The 23,698-nt window shown below is 32.6% G+C and overlaps 3 protein-coding genes across 3 annotated transcripts; all 3 read left to right on the forward strand.

Annotated features, from left to right (window-relative positions):
- Positions 1 to 731: 731 nt before the first annotated feature.
- Positions 732 to 5,511, forward strand: LOC144550692 (protein ACCELERATED CELL DEATH 6-like). The gene is made up of 3 exons (XM_078298668.1): positions 732 to 881; positions 3,371 to 4,336; positions 4,864 to 5,511. Exons 1-3 carry the CDS (start codon positions 732 to 734, stop codon positions 5,509 to 5,511), a joined length of 1,764 nt encoding a protein of 587 aa, XP_078154794.1.
- Positions 5,512 to 7,522: 2,011 nt separating this feature from the next.
- LOC144569004 (cysteine-rich receptor-like protein kinase 8) lies at positions 7,523 to 12,156 on the forward strand. Its single transcript, XM_078319234.1, has 9 exons — positions 7,523 to 7,923; positions 8,971 to 9,368; positions 9,474 to 9,503; positions 10,004 to 10,132; positions 10,330 to 10,463; positions 10,579 to 10,789; positions 11,070 to 11,313; positions 11,426 to 11,576; positions 11,684 to 12,156. Exons 1-9 carry the CDS (start codon positions 7,571 to 7,573, stop codon positions 12,020 to 12,022), a joined length of 1,989 nt encoding a protein of 662 aa, XP_078175360.1. The 5' UTR covers positions 7,523 to 7,570; the 3' UTR covers positions 12,023 to 12,156.
- A 2,713-nt stretch (positions 12,157 to 14,869) lies between these two features.
- Positions 14,870 to 20,075, forward strand: LOC144568972 (cysteine-rich receptor-like protein kinase 15). The gene is made up of 9 exons (XM_078319233.1): positions 14,870 to 15,266; positions 16,272 to 16,672; positions 16,782 to 16,838; positions 17,734 to 17,862; positions 18,058 to 18,191; positions 18,294 to 18,504; positions 18,780 to 19,023; positions 19,139 to 19,289; positions 19,399 to 20,075. The coding sequence occupies exons 1-9, from the start codon at positions 14,890 to 14,892 to the stop codon at positions 19,732 to 19,734; spliced, it is 2,040 nt and encodes a 679-aa protein (XP_078175359.1). The 5' UTR covers positions 14,870 to 14,889; the 3' UTR covers positions 19,735 to 20,075.
- The last annotated feature ends 3,623 nt before the right edge of the window (positions 20,076 to 23,698 follow it).

Raw genomic sequence — 23,698 nt, forward strand, 5'->3', positions numbered from 1 at the left:
GTAATTGAAAGGTGACATTGTCATCAATTGATTCTGATAACTCGTAATAAAATAGTAACGGAATTCAATAATTATGAAATTCGATTTTTCTAATTTAACCTCAAGATATCAAATATTACAAATGTATAATTTTGAGTTTTCAAAATTTAGGTTTGAACCGACAGTGCGTAGACAAACTTTCCTTGAGGAATATGATACTTTAATTATATGTTTCTTCTTTCGTGTCTTTACTTTTCTTTTTTTCTTTTTTCATGTGACTCAAATGCTTTTAGTCAAACTTGATTTATGCTTTATTTGTTACAAACCAATGAAAAGAACTGTGTCACATGCAGCTTTTGGGCCTCTTAGAAGGGCTGCAATCGGCTAACTCGAGTAATAGAGAAGAAAATATCAAATGTGCTTCTTTTCCTTTTCTTTTTTCAATTCTTAATTAATTTGTATGTGACGCCCTTCTTTCCTTTTTGAGCACTCAATTTGCAATATTGAGGGCAAGAATCATTCTCTATTTTTTATACCGATTATGCTCATGTTTAATATCTTCTGTTTTTGCTTTAAATTATTATACTTAAATGCGCAATACACTTTAGAAAATACCAACCCCCAATCAAGGTTACTATAAATGAAGGCTTGACCTCATTTTTTTCAAAAAAATAAATATCCCCCAACAATCTATCCTCCTTTGCCATTGCTAAGAGCAATTAATTAATTCAAGCTAGCTAAACGTGATAGTAATGGACATTTCATCCTCCCAAAGAATCAGATCTGAAAGTGGGCCTCGCCCAGTTATGCCAGTTGATATTTTCATTGCAGCAATAGAAGGCAACTTTGATGCATTAATAACACGTCTCGGATTAGAGCCGACAGAACAAACAGAAAGCCAGGTAATATTCCGCAAACTAATTAATTCTTGCTTATATATGTAATTTACCTAACTTAACAGTGAAAGGAACCGCATGTTCGAGTCATGACGTAATACTAAAACATGTCACATTAAGTTTTCATTTTATTTATAATATTACAGATTTTCTTTAACACGAAGACGAAGATTTAGTATTCCAAATTTTAATGTCCTAAAAAAAAAACTTTCCGTTCAGTTTCGGACTCACATTTCCCACACGAAAAATGTTACATTTTACCACTAGACTAAAGACTACTTTATAATATTATTGTCATTGTTACTTTTTCATGATTATTGTTGTCATTAACATTAACATTGCTATTCTTCTTATCGTACATTATTTTAATATTTATCAAAAAACTTTTAGTGGGCATCCAAATCTTTAAATACATCTTTTCTTATCATAAGTCTGACTAATAAACCTCTAGTCGTCATTTGATGTTATTATTGAAAATTTCCCTTTTAATTGCTTTCAACAATCACCGACTACATAAAACACTTCCATACACGGTTGAAAAATGGGCTTATACATGATTTAATTTGCAACTGTCTCTACGGGAGTCGTGTACAATAGGGTCGGTAAATTGTACATAATTCTAGAATCATGTATAAAAACAATAATTCTATATGGTTATTTGATTAAAAACCATGTATAATTCATATGTTTTTTTTGTCGATTTGTTTATGCCAAAACACATCATATTTAAAGTAAAATCGTGTATAAAAACATTAACCCTACACATTTTTTTATTATTAAAAACTGTGTATAATTAAATTTTTTTAGAAGAAAAAATCCCATTAAATCCTAGATATGAATTCATATAAAATCTTATATTTGAATACCAAAAACACTAAAATAAATTTCAATGAACTATACATTTAAACACAACACATACCAAACAAAAAAAAACTACATTTACCAATAAACAACAATTACAATTATATTACGTATTATTAGTTACTTGAATAACATTCTAACTAAAAAAAAGAAAAAAATAACAAAAAGAAATCTTAGATCTGAGACTTCATACATTTACAAGAACAATATCTAAGAAAAAAGTATGGCAAATGACACAAAATAGAAAATCAGAAAAAAAAAAACTTAATCGGAAACTTTAACTCAAGTTTTCACCTCTTCCCTTTTCTTTTTGGAGCTGAAAACTCTTGTAGATCTTCTCACGAGCTTTCTAAAAAGTGATCATATGCTGAAATTGGACACTCAAGCGCCGAGATTTGTATGTTTGAAGTTTCTTCATCGGAGATATTGCCTCTCTTGCCTTATGCCTCGTCCTAGTCTTGCCTATTTAAATGAGATATCTTAGAGAAATACATGTACAACATATATCAAGAAATGATTTAGAAATGACTTAGAAAAAATAGATAGGCATGATAACAAGAAGGCACCGATTGATAATGTGGAAAATTTTATATTTCTTTCATCGCACACAGATTATACAGTAACTATGTAAAATTGTTGGACCATTTCATATACATCCATCTGAAAATGCGCTCCAACATTCAAACATAGTTTTTTACTGAAATAACCGTGTATGAATGTTAGAGCACATTAATTTATACATGTAAATAGTAAAACCGTGTATAATGTGCATACAATTTTCAAATAGTGTTTTCATTGCTTTGGACACAAATTTAATGAAAATTTTGAGCAAACATGTATAATATGCCGTGTATGCTTTGTATTTTTGTAGTAGTAAACTATTGCTCTAGATTCATGCTAAGGTATAATTTACATAATATTAACTTCAATTATCTAAAATTAACTTATAGGTAATTTTTGATGTTAAATTGATTAAAATAAAATTTGTTTAAGCTAGGTACGAACAGCGTAAATACATCTTACAACTACTTTTCAGAACATTTAAGAAGTATTTTCATAACTAACAGTACACTGTACACCCCTCACAAACTTAATTAGACAGAACAATTTTTAACCAAAAGAACATTCAATCCTATGTTGTTGAGTAAACATAAAAGTTCCATCAACTTCAACTTAACCAAATCTTATTTATACGTACCCAAGTATTTTACCGGTTAGTTCTTGTTCTGACAGTATGATAAAAGTGAGTTTAAAAAATGAATCATTCCCTCTAATTTTACACCAATAAGAAATCAGTACTATGATTTCAAATTTGCTCTGATACTAAGAATTATGATCTGAAATGGCTATGTCCTAAAAAGCTGATAAATAATACATTGGTGGTGGTTTTAGATAGGGCTAAATGATTTTGATGCTTCTAAGTGGAGCTATTGTCATGGAAATCATAAAAGCGTTGAAAATATCGTTATATAATTGGAATGTTCTCCAGCCTAATTAATTATCAGAGCAAAATGACTGAGAGATGTGTCCTTAATTACTTCCTCTCTCTAATTATCTTCTCAATCTAGAAGATATTTTTCCAATATGTTTAATTTTGTTTCTTTAATGAAATTTATATTACATTGTCTAATCAGGTGACTATAGAAGCCTCCGGTTTTGATTTCGAACAAATAATAGAGATAAGAGACAACCAGACCGCCCAATTCGAGCTGATCCAAAGTGCAACAGATTTTGGGGACACTCTTCTTCACATACTTATTACTAAGGGGCATGACGAACTTGCTCTGAAGGTCTTTAAAAGAGAGATGTCCCTGTTGCTAGCACAGAACAAAATGTCAGAGACACCCCTGCACTATGCTGCAAAGGTCGGAAACGATGAGGTCATCAGAAATCTCATCGAAAGTGGTCCTGCTGTTGTCGTGGAAGCGCTAGAAAAAACAAATAAAGATGGAGAAACAGCCTTACAAATTGCTACCAAATACGGCAATGAAGGAGTTGGATGCCAGCTGCTGGATTTCGGTCTAAGAGAGTCAAGGGAGATGAAAAACAAAAGGTTATCTCTATTGTACATGGCTATAGTCGAAGGATGTTATAGCATGGTACGTACCATGTTAAGAATTGAACCTAGTTTAGCATATGCCCAATTTCCTGATGGAATGTTTCCAATTCATGTTGCCACACGCAAGGGCAACATGGATTTGATAAGGTATTTCACGAAAGAGTACCCTCATTGTGTCGAGTTACTGGATCCCCATGGAAGAAATCTTTGTCACATTGCTGCAGAGGAGAATCACAAAGATCTCTTTAACATTGCTGCAGAGGAGAATAACCAATATCGTTTTCATTATTGTTCAAGGGACAATAACAAAAATCTCTTTGGGAATATAGTTATAGGCGAGGGCGCTACTCTGTTAGAAATGATGAATAATGCAACAGATTATGAAGGAAATACCCCATTGCATATTGCAGCCATGAAGGGACACAGGTCAATTATGAGAGCTATTTGGGAAAAAAAGAAGAACCACTCTCCCGAAAGAGTCCGAAACAAGGAAGGCTTAACCCCGTTCAAACTTTCCGCTAGGCAATTGAAAGCAAAAAAGGTATACCTAAACTAACAAACACAACACTAGAAAATTAGGAAATATGAATTCATTTACTATAGTACAATATTTTTCAATAAAAAAAATATTCCAATTGATGATCTCACCCGTTCAACTAACCAATGCCAATATAAAAATTTAAAATATTCAATTTGTGGCTTTTTCTGGTAAGAAACCTATTTAAATTAATTATGATATTATATATTAAGACTAGACACGTGAAATCTACTAGTCCAATCCATATTTTCTTTACTGATTGTGAAGATTAAAATTAAGAGTTTATTGCCCGCAATCATAAACTTAATTTCTATTTAAATTACAATCATTCTATACGAATTTAAATACTTTGGATCTTCTAATGTTTTTCAGCGTATTGGAGTATGTATGAGTTATCACCCAATACAACAAATATATTTCTTTTCCCTTTAGCAATATTTTTTCATATTAGAACCTGAATTTGTTAATTAATTAGTAATTACGTACGCAAGTGTTTTACTACTATGAACCTGACATCTGTTCTTTTGCAGGATATTGATTCTACAAAGATTAGAAAGTACAGTGAGACTGAAGGTAATAGATTTACTCTAAAGTGGTTTGTCGAGGTAATGGAACCAGCTCCACCGTTTGAAAATATATGGGAGACAGCTCAATTCATCGGACTGGGCTCCGTACTAATAACAACTGTAACATTTGCTGCCGCTTTCACAATCCCTGGAGGTTATAACCAAGACTATGGTACACCAGTTCTTGGGAGACAATATGCGTTCCGGGCATTTATTCTAGCGAACTATTTGGCATTTATACAAGGATTCACAAGCTTAATTACAATTATTAAGAATTCAGCTATGTCAGGTGAACTTGGCCCTGGCATCATGTTTGCATCACAATCAATGGGATATGCAGCAAATTGTATGGTTGTGGCATTTGGATTGGGATTGTATGTGACGTTGGCTCCAGTTTCCTTGCCTATCGCCATCCTCCTCCTTGTTATTTCTCTTTTTTTGGGGTCTCCTGCCAAGGTTTTAATTATTAGCACAGGACAAAAATATTATTTAAAAATGGCTTATTTCACTTATTTAAAGAAAACGGCTTCTGTCGAGCGCATCAGATGGTGCATTACAGTGGCATTTTATGCTGTGTGTTCCATTTTCATATTCTGTCTGGCCTTACTGTAGCTCTGTGTGTTCCGTTTTCATAATTTTGTCTTATTTGTACTGATACAATCAATGTTAACATATAAATAAATATTTCATGAAACCTTTTGTTTTTTATGTTCTTTTATTTATGATATTACGGAACACTCTTCATGTTCTTGTTATTTTCACTCTTGAACAGGGACGGGTTTTCTTCTTCTTCTTTTTTTCTTTTCTTTTTTATGTAAGACGTTGGAAAATTAAATTCTGCTCGGTACTCAGTTGTTTGTTATCAGCAATGTGTATGTGCTCCATTCTCGTACTAGGGCCCAAAGCTGACGGGCCTAGACAGCTGTACTTAATTTTGGGCTTTTCAAGTTAACGGTTTCTCCGTGGCCCATGTTAATCAGCTAGTACTTAAGATATATAGTAGAATTATAACATGTAAATCATATATATTGTGAAATGGATGTGTTAATATGTTGCATGAAAGCAAATCAATGATCATCGTCTTTTCAATGTCATATTCGATTAGTAAAAAATAGTCTTTTGTTTCAATTATAATTTAATCCTTGTTAAATTAAACAAAATATATGCAGAACAAACCCAGTTATGAACTTACGATTCAGTTCCAGACTACAATCTTTTTCTTCCTTTTTTTTTTTTTTTACAGTTGGTTCCATTTTTCAAAATCCAAACTTCATCATCCTAACTAGGGGCTGCACAAAAGTTCATTAATTGTTCGTCATTGGATTTGAGTTTGATTCGGAAAAGGTTAGTAATTAATTCAATTCGAAATTACTTCGTTTTGAAACAAATCAAGCAAGTTTGGTTGGAATTTTATTCAAACTCAAACTCAAACTCAAATTGGATATAATTCGTTCGAAATTGATTCGTGAACTATTTAGATTTGAATCTCAAATAATGCAGTATGGCTTCAACCATCAATCTTTAATAATACATGAATCAAACTTATTTAAGATAAAAGCAAACTGCGTGAATTTTATTCCGCATGAAGAAAACTAATGTATAAACTACTGGTGGCTTCCAAAAAAATCCATAATTCATGATTCGATTGACTTCAATTTGATTAAAAAAATACAATTAAATCGTTTGATTGAACTTCATTCTGAAACAAATAAAAGTAGTTCGGTTCAAATCTTATTTAAATTCAAACTCAAACTAAGTTAAATTTGATTTGGTTCGATTAGTTTGCAGCCCTAATCCTAAATGATTATATTATTTATTATTTACTTATATTACTTATTATTTATAAAAAAACCCTTTCACTGACCCTCAATCACCGACGGTTTTAACGTGTAACAATCAGTGTAGAGACTGCGGGGCAAAATTGTAAATAAGAAGAATTTCAACACTGACTGTTCAACTGTAAACAACCATCAGTGAATCAACAGTGACTGTTTTTTTTTTGTTAACCGTCAGTGTTCATCACAACCTACACTGACCCTTTTATTAAACTAAATATTTTCAAGAAATCAAAATATAATTTAGATATTTGGATGATATAATATAATTTTGAAGTTAAATACATCGAGAGGCGGATCCAAAGATATTCATGAATAAGTAAGTGCTTATCTATTAATTCTGCAAAAAAAAAAAAAATAGGTCCAGTGTATTTTATTATTTGTGTCTATCTCTAAAATTAAAAAAAAAATACCCCTGAAATTAAATTCACAGCTCAATTTAGATTTTTGACGAGCAGCTGAATTTTATTTTTCAATCGTGATGATGTAATTTTGACTTTTCAAGCTGAATTTTAGAGAGTTTTAATTTTGACTTCAAACTTTGGAGTCAAGTTTTAATTTTGACTTGAAATTATATTTCCCTGACCAAGTCTTTAGATCATAATTCCTCACCTCTCTTTCTAAAACAATATATTAATTTATATTAATTTCTATAAATAAAAAAATCTTGAATTCCTTAATTCCTTTGCATCTACGGTAGGAGAGGATGCCAACTGGCATAGTCAGTTAGACATCAGTCAAGTCATGCAATAAATTCAATGTCCCCTTAAATTCTACGCTTAAGCAATCTATCTTCTCTTTTCCTGCTTGGCACTTGGGGAACCAAATTCTCAAAAATGGCTCTCTACCTCCTTAAACTCTTCCCATCTATACTACTCTTACTTGTTTATAATTATAGCGGAACCGCTCATGCTCTACTTCCAAATCAACGTCCTTATTGCTCTGATAATACCTCAGATACAGATACTACCTTCAAGAATAATCGCCACAGCCTTCTCATGTCCATAACCACCAGTGCCCAATCAAATGATGGCTACTTCAACGACACCGTTGGCACAAGCGCTGATCAAATCTATGGCCTCGGCATGTGCTATGCCAGTGCAAACCTCACCACATGCAACAGTTGCCTCGCTACAGTTGCCGATAAAATCACCAGCGATTGCCCAGACAGCAAAGACGCCGGTACCTGGTAATGAATAAACTACTTCATTCATTTTCTAGTGTGCTCATACAAATTTTTAAAATAGTCCATATTATACCATAAAATCAAATATCCTAATAAAAACTTAGATTTTTCTATCTCCTTTTAATTATTTATCCTTTTATTTAATTATTTTAAAAAATAAAATTGATCAATATGCCAAACATCATCCCGAAATTAATTACTTTTTAATATTGATATATACTTCATTGATTTCGTGACAGTCCGCTATACAGAACATGGACTCTACATTAGTTTTTGACAATAAAACTTTGATACATTGGTACATCTACATTAATTGATACCAGTTTGTCATAAAAATATCGATGTTAGAATCTAATGAAGAATCAATGTTTTGAACACTGGGTTTGTAAACTTAACTAAATAAATTGAAGATATTTTTTTTTTGGTTTATTTTATTCGACCAGATTAAATTTATCCTACAAGATTTTCCTTCAAAAAAAAGGAAAAGAAAAAGAAAGAAAACGGTGCTCTCCTCTCTCTCTCTCTCTCTCTCTCTCTCTCTCTGTCCCTGTCAAGCCATCAGCATCACTTGGCTTTCAAAGGACAAAGTTCCAATAAAAATGAATGGTTAAAATACAAAGAATCGGTCTAAATTGGGAGAAAAAGTTGGCTAAATTGGAGGTATACTAAGGAAAAAACGCCATGTAATTGTCTTGTTGCTCTCCAATCCCAATCTATAAATAAAAAGTAGCATTTAATCAGAAGAGACCACTAGTAATTTATGCACAATATTTTTTTTTAAAGGACAGCAAAACGCTATCGTTTTCATTAATAAAGAACTAAAAAGAGTATTTACATCATTATGCGCAATATTATTAGAGTATTTTAATTCTCTAATTATACATAATATATATAATTACAAGATGATTATTAAATGGTTATACAAAAATAACACAAGACTCGATCCATACCTTTTTTTAAAATACAAAATTAAACATAATTAAGATGCTAATTAAGGGTGAGATAAGAGTCACCACATATAACTTTAGTTTTGGTTTACTGTCAATGCAGGCTGGAATCAGGACCATGCGTTATTCGCTACTCGAATGAGAATTTTTTCGGTGTGGCAAACACTACTACGTACTATATTTACTCTTCTGAGAACTATACAGACCAGACACTCTTTGACAATGCGCGGAATGCATTATTTAATACTCTAATTGCTAAAATAAATGTATCAGCAAATATGGTGGCCACAGGGCAACAAAGTGTGAATGGAATTGATAAATTGTATGGGCTGTTGCAGTGTACAAGGGATTTAAATCATCAGCAGTGCTACAAATGCTTGAGCTCACTCATCAGTGACCTACAACCGCCATCTCTGCTCGCATATACTGTTGGTTTGCGCTACTTTGGGTTTTCTTGCTATGTGAATTACGAGATGTTTCCTATCTCGATAACTCTGCAAGGTAATGATCCACTTAGTTTACAAGATTTCTATTAATTCATAAATCATAAGACTATTCATAAAAATATATGCATTATTTTTCAATGACCTTCTTCTGTCCCTGTAGGCAATACTTCTGGCCCAGTAACTGAACCAGGTACAAATCCTCTCTCTCTATCTGCGGGTGTACGTGTGTTCATCAAACAGTAATTATTCCTAAAAAGTGGAAACAATATCAATATCAAACTACTTTTGTACATAGTTCCATGTCAGACTATCTTGTTACAGGATCCAATATATATCAAACTATTTTGTTACAGGAGTAGAATATGAGGTCTAGGATGGATACAAACATTAAAACTCCTGAGGTTTAACCAAGAAGTGCTTTGTATTTATTAGAATACACGCACTATACTAACTTCTAAGCTCTGTTTACATTGTTTCGGAATACATATTTTTGCCTTTTTCTCCGAATTTTCTGCTAATTTTTTTTATAAGAAGACAGAAGAGATAGGTGAGAATTTCAATTTTTTAGAACAAAATCTTCAAATTGCAATTATATTTCTATTTTGTAGTAAAATTTTAAGTCAACTGAATGCTCCATATTTGAGATAATTCTGGGAAATTTGATATAGAGTTTTTCTTACATGATTGCAGGTACTGGTAGGAAAAAATCGAAAACAATTATAATTGTTGCAATAGTTGGTGGTGTTGCTACTCTTCTAGTCGTTATATCAATTTGCATTTGGTTTCAAAGAAAGTGGTCACTTACAGGTGGAATCAAACGTATGTCAAATATTTGAATTGAGTTCAATTTCCAAGTGCACATAATTGAAACTTAACTATAATTAAGCATATATATTGTTGACAAAAAATCCAATTTGTGGTTAATGCTTAATATTTTATCTTAATAAATCAACCTAGTAAGATTGTTTTTTTATACTAATATCCTTTTTGTCTTGTGCTGGTATAAACTGCTGCAGTGTTTTTCAAGGAATTACAGGATGTTGCGGCTTCAGAATTTCTGATATACGACTTCACTACCATCAGATATGCTACCAACAACTTCTCTGATAAAAATAAGCTTGGCATGGGCGGTTTTGGACAAGTTTTTAAAGTAAACCAATCAAAACTTCATATATGATATATCTCTATTTTTCAAGCAGTATACAGACAGTATGCACAACAGTAAAATGTAGTCAAATAACATGATAAGAGAAATTTTTTGGCAGGGAAAACTTTCCAATGGTCAAGAAATAGCAGTCAAAAGGCTCTCAGCAAGTTCGACCCAGGGAGCAACTGAATTCAAGACTGAGGTTGAATTACTTGTGCGACTTAGGCACAACAATTTAGTACAATTGTTGGGATGCTGCATATACAAGGACGAGAGAATGCTTTGCTATGAATATCTACCTAATGGAAGTCTTGATAAGATCCTTTTTGGTAAAGTTTCCGTCAGCAGGGGTCCTTGGCTTTCCTATCATTCCGTTATTTTTTGTTTTGTTTTATTTTTGTGTTGAGACTTGAGACTTTGATGTTTTCTAACGAAATTCGGAAAACTTTTGTCAAAATTGGCTTGGTTACACAAAAATAAGGATTCAGGACTCGTCATTTAAATACAATCAGTATATTTTTGACTATTTATGTCAAGTTATTGGCTTTTAGTCATGTTGATTAGTTGTTTTACTCAGGAAGAACTAAAATGCCTTTTTTCTTACTGCAGGATCTGACGATATCAAATGCAAGGAACTCGAATGGAGTAGACGTTACAAGATCATAAAAGGCACTTGCCGCGGTCTACATTACCTCCACGAGGAATCACCATTGAAAATTGTACATCGAGATTTCAAAGCCAGTAATATATTGCTTGATAGAGATATGAATCCAAAGATTGCAGATTTTGGGCTTGCAAGGCTCTTTGACAGAGACCAAACCCAAACCGTCACTGCTCACCTAGCTGGAACATTGTTAGTTTGTTGCATCATTGCAAATTTAGTAAAACAAATATATGTAGCACCAAAATTCCAACTAGCTTTCTGGATTAATTTACACAAGCTTTTCTTGTTTAATTTAATGCAGTGGATATATTGCACCAGAATGTAGCATGCGAGGTACATTCTCAGCTAAGTCAGATACATATAGCTTTGGCATCCTTGTTCTAGAGATTGTAACTGGGAGAAAAAATAGCTCGTTTCCAGGCAGCATGTACATGTCAGGCCTAACAAATCATGTAAGTTCAAAAAAGAAAAAAGGTGGTTGTTCCAAACAAACTTGTTGTTTCATTACAGGAGCTAATTACTAACAAAAACAATTTTTGACCAAAAATGATAACTGAAGGTATGGAAGAATTGGAGCGAAGGAAAAGTAGTGGAACTAAAAGACCCAACATTGGATAAAGAATGCATAGAAGAGGTAACAAAGTGCATCCACATAGCACTCCTATGCTTACATATGAATCCATCAAATAGGCCGAACATGGAAACAGTAGCTAACATGCTCAATAGTTCATCGATTGCAAGTCTCCCACCTTTGCCACCTCCAAAATCTATATGGGGAGCAGATGTTTCGATGTTTGAGGATGATCAAAATGTCGTTACCAGTTTGAGTGGCTGGGAAACCGCCTCCACTATTGTTGCAGACGGAACTGAAGAGAACAGTTTTCTCTATAGTTTTTAGTGGGAGAGCTTGATTTTTTTTAGCTCCCAATTATTTTTCTACTAAAACTTCTTTATATTTATAAAATTCCCAATTTACTGTAAATTAAAGTGTAAAAAATATGTAGCATGTAAGGGAAAGGTTAAGTCTTCTAATAGGTTCTTTTGTGAGGAGGGGAGGTCTGATGGGCATTGGATCAGGTCTGGGGGCACATGATTAATATATATAGAGCACTTCTTAGACAAATTTAATTTATCAAATTTAAATCCGATTGATTGAATAAATACAACTCGTCTCCTCACCCCCTAATTTAAACATTTAAGAAATCAGGTATCAATCTGATAAATTAAATTTGTTTAAGAACTGCTCTGGTAATCAAATTAAATCATGGTTTGATTTGATGTAATAGACAGTAGATATGTATGTCCATTGAACCAAGACCTGGTCCAATGCTCATTGGACCTGCTCTCCCTCTTTTGTGAGGCAACTAGTTCATTTTCTACTTGTGATGCACACATAGTCGGTAGCTAAAAATTATGCACACATTTTCGTTAAATATTTTTTTCCTACTCCGTTCTACAAGTTTCCTATATTGATAGAAGGTAAAAGGGACAACTTGATAAATTTAAAGATAGTTTTAGTAGAAAAACAATGAACTAGGTAAATGTGAGAAAATTTTGAAATTTAGAAGGATAAATATGATATTATGAATTTTAAAAGGATAAATACATAATTTTAAGATTTTTGATGAAGAATATTATTTTTAAGATTGGCTAAATTTTTTTTATTTTTTAATACGTTTACATTTCTGTTTATACTTTTTTAATTAAAAAATAATATAATTTATTCTCAATTGTGTAAGGAAATCATTTTTTGTTTGAATTATGAAATAGTTATGTATATTTAATAGAATATCTAAATTATATGTAAAAAAAAATCAATCCATCATTCACATAATAATTAGTCGTTTTACGGTTTTACTCATCTCAATAAATGTTATTTTTGACTTTCTAGTGTGATGTAGCTATATTTAGGATCTTCAAATGTTATATTAAAAAGTAGGTAAGATGGGCATCGGATCGACTTTTGACTTCAACTAGCTAGCTCCAAAACTGTTTGACCAGTATTAAGATCGTTGTGCACGGAAAATGAAGCAAATGAGCACGGATTCTAATACGAAGCGCACGTATCATAATGCAGATCAGATGGTGGTTAAATCCATCGGACCTACTCTGAATTACTTCTTCTCTGGTACAAGGTATAATTAATTATGTCAGAGTCAATCACAATTCAAGGAACGTACGTAAGTGCACTTCTCCATACTTCCATAGTAGAACGGCTAATGCTCTTCTTCAATTACTGCTCCGTTAATATTTTTTTCTCATGTTTAGTTGAGATCTAAACCATGAAATTCTTGATTTAAATTTCAATTATTCCACCAAACAAGCATTAAATAGATTAGTTTAACTAGATGTATGTCTAAAATTAAGCTAACTTAAACTTAGCGGCAGATCTACATTCATCCGTACGAGTGCTAAATCACCCTATGATTTTAAAATTTTAGTTATCTATATTCAAATTTAATTAAATTTTATTTTCTTAGAACTTTTTATATAACTAAGTCCTCTTTCATAAAACATCATATTTCTACTTATAATCTAGTGGTTAGAGCTTACTTTATAGTTATGGAGAACTTGAATTCAATTTCCACCAATAACATATTGTTCATTTTAATTTTGGAAGCAAATCACCTGCCCCCCGGGGTGCAGGAAAATCCTGCCCCCTCAGTCATTGCAGGGTGGGGCCGGGTTTAGGGTTTAGAATTTAGAATTTAGGGTTTAGGGGGTCCACCAACAGTGACTCTGGGGGCAGAAAATTCCTACCCCCAAGGGGGCAGGAAATTCGATCCCTTTAATTTTTGTATCCCTATCATGAATTTCTAGTTTCACACCTGCTTAAACTATTACACCTCTTCAAGTGGAATATCTATTGTTATCTAAAATTATGATTTAATTTTAGGTTTCAACGAAGTAACTGAAAATATTAGACCGCGTCTTTCAATTCTAGATTATATATTTATAAATAGATGTGGGCAAAATATAAGCCACAAATTAAAGTGAAAATATTAGACCGAGTCTTTCAACTCTGGCCAGTTCAAATAATTAATGTTATATATACAGCCGCCTAACTTTGCAATTAACTCTAGCAATGACAGGTCCTGCCACACCCGCCACTTGTCACAAATGTTTCATAGTATCAGAAAAATAATACCAATGACAGCGCCTCTTTTCTAATCCTGAACTGAAGTTATAAAACCGACGGAACCATTAAACCGAAAAAACCGAATCGTTTGATTAAAACTAATTCAGTTCGGTTCAAAACCGAATAAACCGGACCCAATGAACACCCCTATTTGTGTCTAATCCTGAAATTAAAATGAGAAGCGCTCTCTCTCACTCTTTCCTGCGCGAAAGAGGAAAAGAAAATGGAAGCCTCTCTTTCATTTATCGACTGCGCTACACTCAGATTCATGAGGCAAAGGTGGATTGAAATTTTTATTTATAAAAATTAATCTAAAAATAATATAGAATTTTAGAAAGGGTGACGTGAACCGGAAAAAAAAAATCGACTCCAAAATTTAGAACCGAAATTAAAACTCGGCTCCAAAGTTAGCTACAACAACACACATTTCTGTTGTCACACTTTCTGAAACAATATATTAATTTATATTAATTTCTATAAATAAAAAAATCTTCAATTCCTTAATTCCTTTGCCTCTGCGGTAGGAGAGGATGCCAATTGGCTTAGTCAATTAGTTGTCAATCAAGTCAATAAATTCAATGTTGCCTTGATTATACTCTTTAGCAATCTCTCTTCTCTGTTCCTGCATGGCACTTGGGGAACCAAATTCTAAAAAAATGGCTCTCTACCTCCTTAAATTCTTCCCATCCATACTACTCTTACTTGTTTATAATTATAGTCGAACCACTCATGCTCTACTTCAAAATCAACGTCCTTGCTGCTCTGTTAATACCTCAGGTACTACCTTTAAGAATAATCTCCACAGCCTTCTCATGTCCATAACCACCAGTGCCCAATCAAATGGCGGCTACTTCAACGACACCGTTGACACAAGCACTGATCAAATCTATGGCCTCGGCATGTGCTATGCCAGTGCAAACCTCACCACATGCAACAATTGCCTTAGTACAGTTGCCTCTAAAATCACCAGCGATTGCCCTGACAGCAAAAACGCTGGTACCTGGTAATGAATAAACTTCTTCATTCATTTTCTAATATGCTCATACAAATTTTTAAAATAGTCAATATTATACCATAATATCCAATATCCTAATAAAAACTTGACATTTTTTCCTATATGCTTTTAGTTATTTATCCTTTTATTTAATTATTTTTAAAAAATTGAATTGATCAATATGTCTTTACTTTCAAACATCGTCCCTAAGTTAATTACTTTTTAACATTGATACTTTGTTGATTCAGTGACAGTCCGGTTTACAGAACATCGACGCTACATTAGTTTGTGACAACAAAACTTTGATACATTGGTACATCTACATTAATTGATACCAGTTTGTCATAAAAATATTGATGTATCGATGTTAAAATCTAATGAAGCATCAATGTTTTGAACACTGGGTTTGTAAACCGAACTAAATAAATAGAAGATAATTTTTATCGGTTTATTTCATTCGACCAGATTAAATTTATCCTACAAGATTTTCCTTCCAAAAATAAAGGAAAAAAGAAGAAAGAAAACGATGCTCTTCTCTCTCTCTCTCTCTCTCTGTAGCTGTCAAGCCATCAGCATCACTTTGATTTTCAAAGGAAAAAGTTACAATAAAAAATGAATGATTAAAATACAAAGAATCGGTCTAAATTGGAGGGTATACTGAGGAAAATCGCCTTTTAATTGTCTTGTTGCTCTCGAATCCCGATCTATAATTCAGAAGTAGCATATATATGCAGGATATTAGACCACTGCTAATTTATGCACAATATGTGTGTGTGTGTGTGTGTGTGTGTAAAGAGTATTTACATCATTATGCGCAATATTATAAGAGTTTTTTTTAATTCTCTAATTATATAGAATATATAAAATTACAAAATGATTAAATGGTTGTACCGAAATAAGACAATCGTACCTTTTCTTAAAACACAAAATACAAAATTAAACATAAGATGCAAAATTAAGGGTCAGATACGAGTCACCACATATAACATTAGTTTTGGTTTACTGTCAATGCAGGCTGGAATCAGGACCCTGCGTTATTCGCTACTCGAATGAGAATTTTTTCGGTGTGGCAAACACTACTTCATACTATATTTACTCTTCCGAGAATTATACAGACGACCATGTACTCTTTGGCAATGCGCGGAATGCATTATTTAACACTCTAATTGCTAAAATAAACGTATCAGTAAATATGGTGGGCACAGGGCAAGAAAGTGTGAATGGAATTGATAAATTGTATGGGCTGTTGCAGTGTACAAGGGATTTAAATCATCAGGAGTGCTACAAATGCTTGAGCTCACTCATCAGTGACCTACAACCGCCATCTCTGCTCGCATATACTGTTGGTTTGCGCTACTTTGGGTTTTCTTGCTATGTGAATTACGAGATGTTTCCTATCTCGATAACTCTGCAAGGTAATGATCCACTTAGTTTACAAGATTTCTATTAATTCAAAAATCATAAGACTATTCATAACAATATATACATTATTTTTCAATGACCTTCTTCGATCTGTCCCCATAGGCGTTACTTCTGGCACAAGTCCTGCCCCGGAAAATGCTGGCCCGGTAACTGAACCAGGTACAAATCCTGTCTCTCTTTCTGCAGGTGTACGTGTGTTCATCAAACAGTAATTATTCCTAAAAAATGGAAACAATTTCAATATCAAACTACTTTTGCACATGGTTCCATGTCAGACTATCTTGTTACATGATCCAATATATATCAAACTATTTTGTTACAGGAGTAGAATGTGAGGTCTAGGAAGGATACAAACATTAAAACTCCTGAGGTTTAACCAATAAGTGCTTTGTATTTATTAGATACACGCACTATACTATTACTAACCTCTAAGCTCTGTTTACAATGTTTCGGTATACATATTTTTGCCTTTTTTTTTCGAATTTTCTGCTCAATTTGTTTTATAAGAGGACAGAAGAGACAGGTGGAAATTTCTTTTGCATTTTCTTATGAGTTGATGCTGGTGGATTTCAGGAAAAATAACTTTTATAATTTTTTTTTTTTGTATCTTTACCATGTGTCATTAGTTATAGATTAAGTCTGTCTTGTGTTGCACTGCTATATATACCTAATGTTGGTTATTTAAAATCACACAGAGTGTTGTTCAAATATTGGTGTTTCAAAAAAAATTATACTGAAAAATCATATATTTACCAGCTAGCTTTTGGTTTGGTTTAGGGAAATTTTTCAGGAAAACCTAATGATGAATACAAGTAATTTATTAAGTTCTTCTGTTCAGTCTATGAGTTGAATTTTTCGGTTTGGTTTGAACTGAACCATCTCTATGAACACACTTTAAAAGGTGAATTATAGCAGGCTCTTGGAGTCAATGGAACAAAATCTTCAAATTGCAATTATATTTCTATTTTGTAGTAAAATTTTAAATCAACTGAATGCTCCAGATTTGAGATAATTCTGGGAAATTTGATATAGAGTTCTTCACACATGATTGCAGGTACTGGTTCGAAGAAATCGAAAACAATTGTAATTGTTGCTGTAGTTGGTAGTGTTGCTACTCTTCTAATCATTATATCAATTTGCATTTGGTTTCAAAGAAAGTGGTCTCTTTCGGGTGGAATCAAACGTACGTCAAATATTCGAATTGATTTCAATTTCCAAGTGTACATAATTGAAACTTGACTATAATTAAGCATATATATATTGATGAAAAAAGATCCAATTTGTGGTTAATGCTTAATATTTTATCTTAATAAATCAACCTAGTAAGATTTGTTTTTATACTTATATCCTTTTTGTCTTGTTCTGGTATATACTGCAGTGTTTTTCAAGGAATTACAGGATGTTGCGGCTTCAGAATTTCTGATTTACAACTTCACTACCATCAGAAATGCTACCAACAACTTCTCTGATAAAAATAAGCTTGGCATGGGCGGTTTTGGACCAGTTTTTAAAGTAAACCAATCAGAACTTCATATATCTCTATTTTTCAAGCAGTACAAGCATGCACAACTGTAAAATGTAGTCAAATAACATGATAAGATAATTTTTTGGCAGGGAAGACTTCCCAATGGTCAAGAAATAGCAGTCAAAAGGCTCTCAACAAGTTCGACCCAGGGAGCAACTGAATTCAAGACTGAGGTTGAATTACTTGTGCGACTTAGGCACAACAATTTAGTACAATTGTTGGGATGCTGCATATCCAAGGACGAGAGAATGCTTTGCTACGAATATCTACCTAATAGAAGTCTTGATAAGATCCTTTTTGGTAAAGTTTTCATCAGCAGTGGTCCTTGGTTTTCCTATCATTCCATTATTTGTTTTTTTTGTTTTATTTTTGTGTTGAGACTTTCATGTTTGCTAATGAAATTCGGAAAACTTTTGTCAAAATTGGCTTGGTTACACAAAGATCAGGATTCAGGACTCGTCATTTAAAAACAATCAGTAAATTTTTTGACTATTTATGTCGACTTATTGGTTTTTAGTCATCTTGATTAGTTGTTTCACTCAGGAAGAACTAAAATGTCTTTTTTCTTACTGCAGGATCTGACGATATCAAATGCAAGGAGCTCGAATGGAGTAGACGTTACAGGATCATAAAAGGCACTTGCCGCGGTCTACATTACCTCCATGAGGAATCACCATTGAAAATTGTACATCGCGATTTCAAAGCCAGTAATATATTGCTTGATAGAGATATGAATCCAAAGATTGCAGATTTTGGGCTTGCAAGGCTTTTTGATAGAGACCAAACCCAAACCGTCACTGCTCACCTCGCTGGAACATTGTTAGTTTGTTGCCTCATTGCAAATTTAGCAACACAAATTATATATGTAGCACTGGAATTCAAACTAGCTTTCTGGATTAATTTACACTATCTTTTCTTGTTTAATTTAATGCAGTGGATATATTGCACCAGAATGTAGCATGCGAGGTTCATTCTCAGCTAAGTCAGATACATATAGCTTTGGCATCCTTGTTCTAGAGATTGTAACTGGGAGAAAAAATAGCTCGTTTCCAGGCAGCATTCACATGTCAGGCCTGATAAATCATGTAAGTTCAAAAAAGAAAAAGGTGGTGGTCAAAAACTTTTCTTGAATTTGTTTTATTACAGGAGCTAATTACTAACAAAAACTGTTTTGACCAAAAATGTTAACTGAAGGTATGGAAGAATTGGAATGAAGGAAAAATGTTGGAACTAAAAGACCCAACATTGAATAAAGAATGCATAGAAGAGATAACGAAGTGCATCCACATAGCACTCCTATGCTTACAAATGAATCCATCAAATAGGCCGAACATGGAAACTGTAGCTAACATGCTCAATAGTTCATCGATTGCGAGTCTCACACCTTTGCCACCTCCAAGATTTATATGGGGAGCAGATGTTTCTATGTTTGAGGATGATGAAAATTCCATTACCAATTTGAGCGGCTGGGAGACCGTCTCCACTGTTGTTGGAGACAAAACGGAAGAGAACAGTTTAATTTCTCTATAGTTTTAGTGGGAGATAGGGGTGTAAACGGATCAGATATTATCCAATTTTGTTCGGATCCAAATCCAAAAAATTACTTACATTATCCAATCTGTATTCGTATCTGATCTATATCCATATTTGAGACTATTCGTATCTATATCTGTATTTGAAAAGTTATAACAGATAAGAATACAGTAAGATTTTTAACTATTCGTATCCGACCTTTTACATCCCTAGTGGAAGAGCTTGATTTTTTTAAGCTCCCAATTTTTTTTTCTACTAAAACTTCCTTTATATTTATAAAGTACCCAATTTGCAGTAAATTAAAATGTAAAAAATATATATGTAGCTTGTAAGGGAAAGGTAAAGTTTTATAATAGGTTCTTTTGTGAGGAGGGGAGGTTTGATGGGAATTGGATCAGGTCTGATGATACATCTGTGATCTATTACATCAAATTATGCGACGATTTTGATTAATATATAGAGCACTTCTTAAACAAATTTAATTTATCAAATTTAAATCCGATTGATTGAATAAATCCAATTCAGTCTCCTCACCTCGATCCTAATTTAAACATTTAAGAAATCAGGTATCAATCAGATAAATTAAATTTGTTTAAGAACTGCTCTGTTAATCAAAATCATGGTATGATTTGATGTAATAGACGGTAGATGTGCCCATCAAACCCAGACCTGGTCTGACGCCCATCGGACCTCCCCTCCTCCCTCTTTTGTGACGCAACTAGTTAATTTTCTATTTGTGATATACACATAGTCGGTAGTTAAAAATTATGCACACATTTTCATTATATATATATATATATTTTTTTTTTTTTTTTTGAAATAAACTTGAATTTTGCCGCAGTGACTTCCTACTCCGTTCTACAAGTTTCCTATATTTAGAAGGTAAATGGGAAAACTTGATAAATTAAAGATAGTTTTAGTAGAAAAACAATAAATTGGGTAAACAATTATGAATTTTAGAAGGAGAAATACGTAATTTTGAGATTTTTGATGAAGAATATTATTTTTAAGATTGGCTAAAAATTGTTAATTCAAATGTTTAAATTTCTGTTTATACATTTCTAATTAAAAATAATATATAATTTATTCTCAATTATGTAAGCAAGTCATTTTTTTGTTTGAATTATGAAATAGTTATGTATATTTAATAGAATCTCTAAATTATATGTAAAAAAATAAATCAATCTTTCACATAATAATTTGTAGCTTTAAGGTTTTTCTCAGTACATCTCAATAAATGTTAGTTTTTACTTTCAATTATTGTGATGAAGTTATATTTAGGATCTTCAAATGTTATGTCAGAATCTTCTCATCCACTCTTCTTCTCCTCTGGTACAAGGCATAATTATGTCAGAGTCAATATATCACAATTCAAGGTATAAGTGCACTACTTCTCCATAGCAGAACGGCTCAAGCTCTTCTTCAACCCCACTATGCTCCATTAATACTTTTTATCATGTTTAGTTGAGACCTAAAACATGAAATACAGGATTTAGATTTCAGTTATTCCACCAAAAGAGCATTAAATAAGTTAGTCTAACTAGATGTTCATCTAAAATTAAGCTAACCTAAACTATTACACCTCTTCAAGTGGAATATCTTTTGCTACCTGAAATCATGATTTAATTTTAGATTTCAACCATTCATAAATAATTCATTTCGGATTAAGTTGAAATAACCAATTTAGACCTCCTAAAATTTATTCCTTAACCAATTTAGACCTCTTAAAAATTATTCCTTAACCAATTTGGAGTTACGATCACCAGAATTGCTTCTCAGGGAGGCAAATTGAGGCCCTTCTCTAGGTGGTGGAGGTCGGCAAATTGTTGGAAAAACAACGCTATGCTCAAATAGCGCCGCTATAGCATGGAATAGTGCGCTATAGCGCCGATAGCGCCATAGCTTTTATGGTTTTATGGTCCAAAAACGCTATAGTGGCGCTATAGCGCGCTATTTAGAACCTTGAAAAAATTAAAAATATTTTGGATCTGAATTATATATTGATTCCAGTTCAAATACCACTTCTGAGTATATAAAAAAAAATTATGATGATCCTTGTAGAATATTCAAAATTTTAAAATACTCCATCTATTTTGCTTCACTGAAACAGAGTAACGATAGACGCACGGTTCTCCATCGAAAGAAATGTTGGAGAAATCACCAACCGTCCAAAACATTAAACGCTGAAGAGAGAAAATGATAATGTACAGTAAATAGATGTGGACAAAATATAAGCCACAAATTAAAGTAAAAATATTAGACGGAGTAATACAATTAAGTTGTTTTTAATTTTCAAAGTCCAAAAAATCGATCCAAACTGTTAGATGTGATATGTATATTAAAATGTGCATGAGACCAAATTTTACATTTTTCTGAATTTTTTTTTATTATTTATTAAGTCACTTTAAAAATCGCTAATCATGGACACCTGTCCTATTGATATTAAGTTGGTACAAAACTTTGTACCAGTGTATTACTTGCTCAAATTGGTCATTTTCTGGCACTGATACCAACCGATGACGGTGTATTACTTGCTCAAATTGGTCATTGCTATTTTTCTGGCACTGGAACCAGTCGGTACAAATGTATTTCTTGCTCAAATTGGTTAGTGTTATTATTCTGGAATTAGTACCAGCCGGTACCAATATATGTCTTGTTCAAATTGGTCATTGTTATTTTCTGGCAATCGTAGCCAGTACCTGTATTATTTTGCGTACTGGTACACATTACTTGTGTCTACTCCACCACTGTCCAGATCGACTCAACCATGAATTCAGAAACCTAGGTACTGTTTCGTAGATTTCAATACCAACTCAACCATGCATTAAGAAACATTTTGTTAGACTTGTATATGTTTCGAAAAACAAAATTAATTTGTTACTCGGAAGAAATTATTTTTTCTTCAGCAAGAGCATTAATATTTGAATTAATTTATGTTAGACATGATTCCCTACTCGAAAGAAAAAAAGAAATATTTCTTAAGTTGAACAGGCTGTATCATATTGGGTGTGTGTGCCTTTAAATTCTATCCCAATTGACTTTTTCTTCCGAGAGTATTTCGTTCGAATTATGGAGACATTTGGGCAGCATTAATTTCATTTCGGCTTTAATACAATGTTTTTCCTGTATAGAAAATTCAGACTATAGGGGACCTTGTTTGAGCTCTTATTCTTTGATTTCTCCTGTTGACCAAGTCAAACATATTAGAGGTGCAGCGCCTCTTTCCTTTCTCTTCCTATTCTCCTCCAGTTATGCGTGCTCCCGGAACCGTCCAGTTCTGTTCCTCTTCTTCATTTTTCTTTTTCTTTTCACCAGTTAGGTGAGAGATTTGACACCTCTATTTAATTTGTTTTCTGAAAAAATTTTGAACTGTTTCTATTTTTTTTTGTTTTATTTTCCTACTTTTATTTATTTTTTTCTCTTTTATTTTGATAATTGAGAGATTTGACACCTCTATTTAATTTCTTTTCTGAATTTTTTTTTTTGAACTGTTTTCTATTTTTTTTCCTTTTCCTACTACTAATTATTTTTTCTCTTTTATTTTGATAATTGAGAAAATACAATTAATCATGAAATTATTTAATTTCATGAAGCTGTAAACTAAATGATCCTGTATTTATTTAATGTATTTGATTTGTTTTATCAATTTAGGGTCAACAAGGACATAATAAACAAAATTTTATTCATATGCTGAAATAAAATAAGTACAGAAACAACTTCGATAAAATCACTGACCTAATTGCCATAAATCATGGCCATTTCAATTATGCCAGTTAGGATATTCAAGATAATCAAAACCACAAAAAATAATTATGCCAATGAGGATACATTAGATAATCAAAACAACAAAAAAGTACTAGCTAGTTTGATTACAGAATCAATTCATGCCTATTTTCATTTTGAGTCCAATTACTCGTGAACTGCATGAAGCCAAACCAGCACTATCAATATCTTTACCCAG

This window comes from Carex rostrata, chromosome 2 (assembly GCF_964058835.1).
Source record: "Carex rostrata chromosome 2, lpCarRost1.2, whole genome shotgun sequence".
Taxonomy (NCBI): domain Eukaryota; kingdom Viridiplantae; phylum Streptophyta; class Magnoliopsida; order Poales; family Cyperaceae; genus Carex; species Carex rostrata.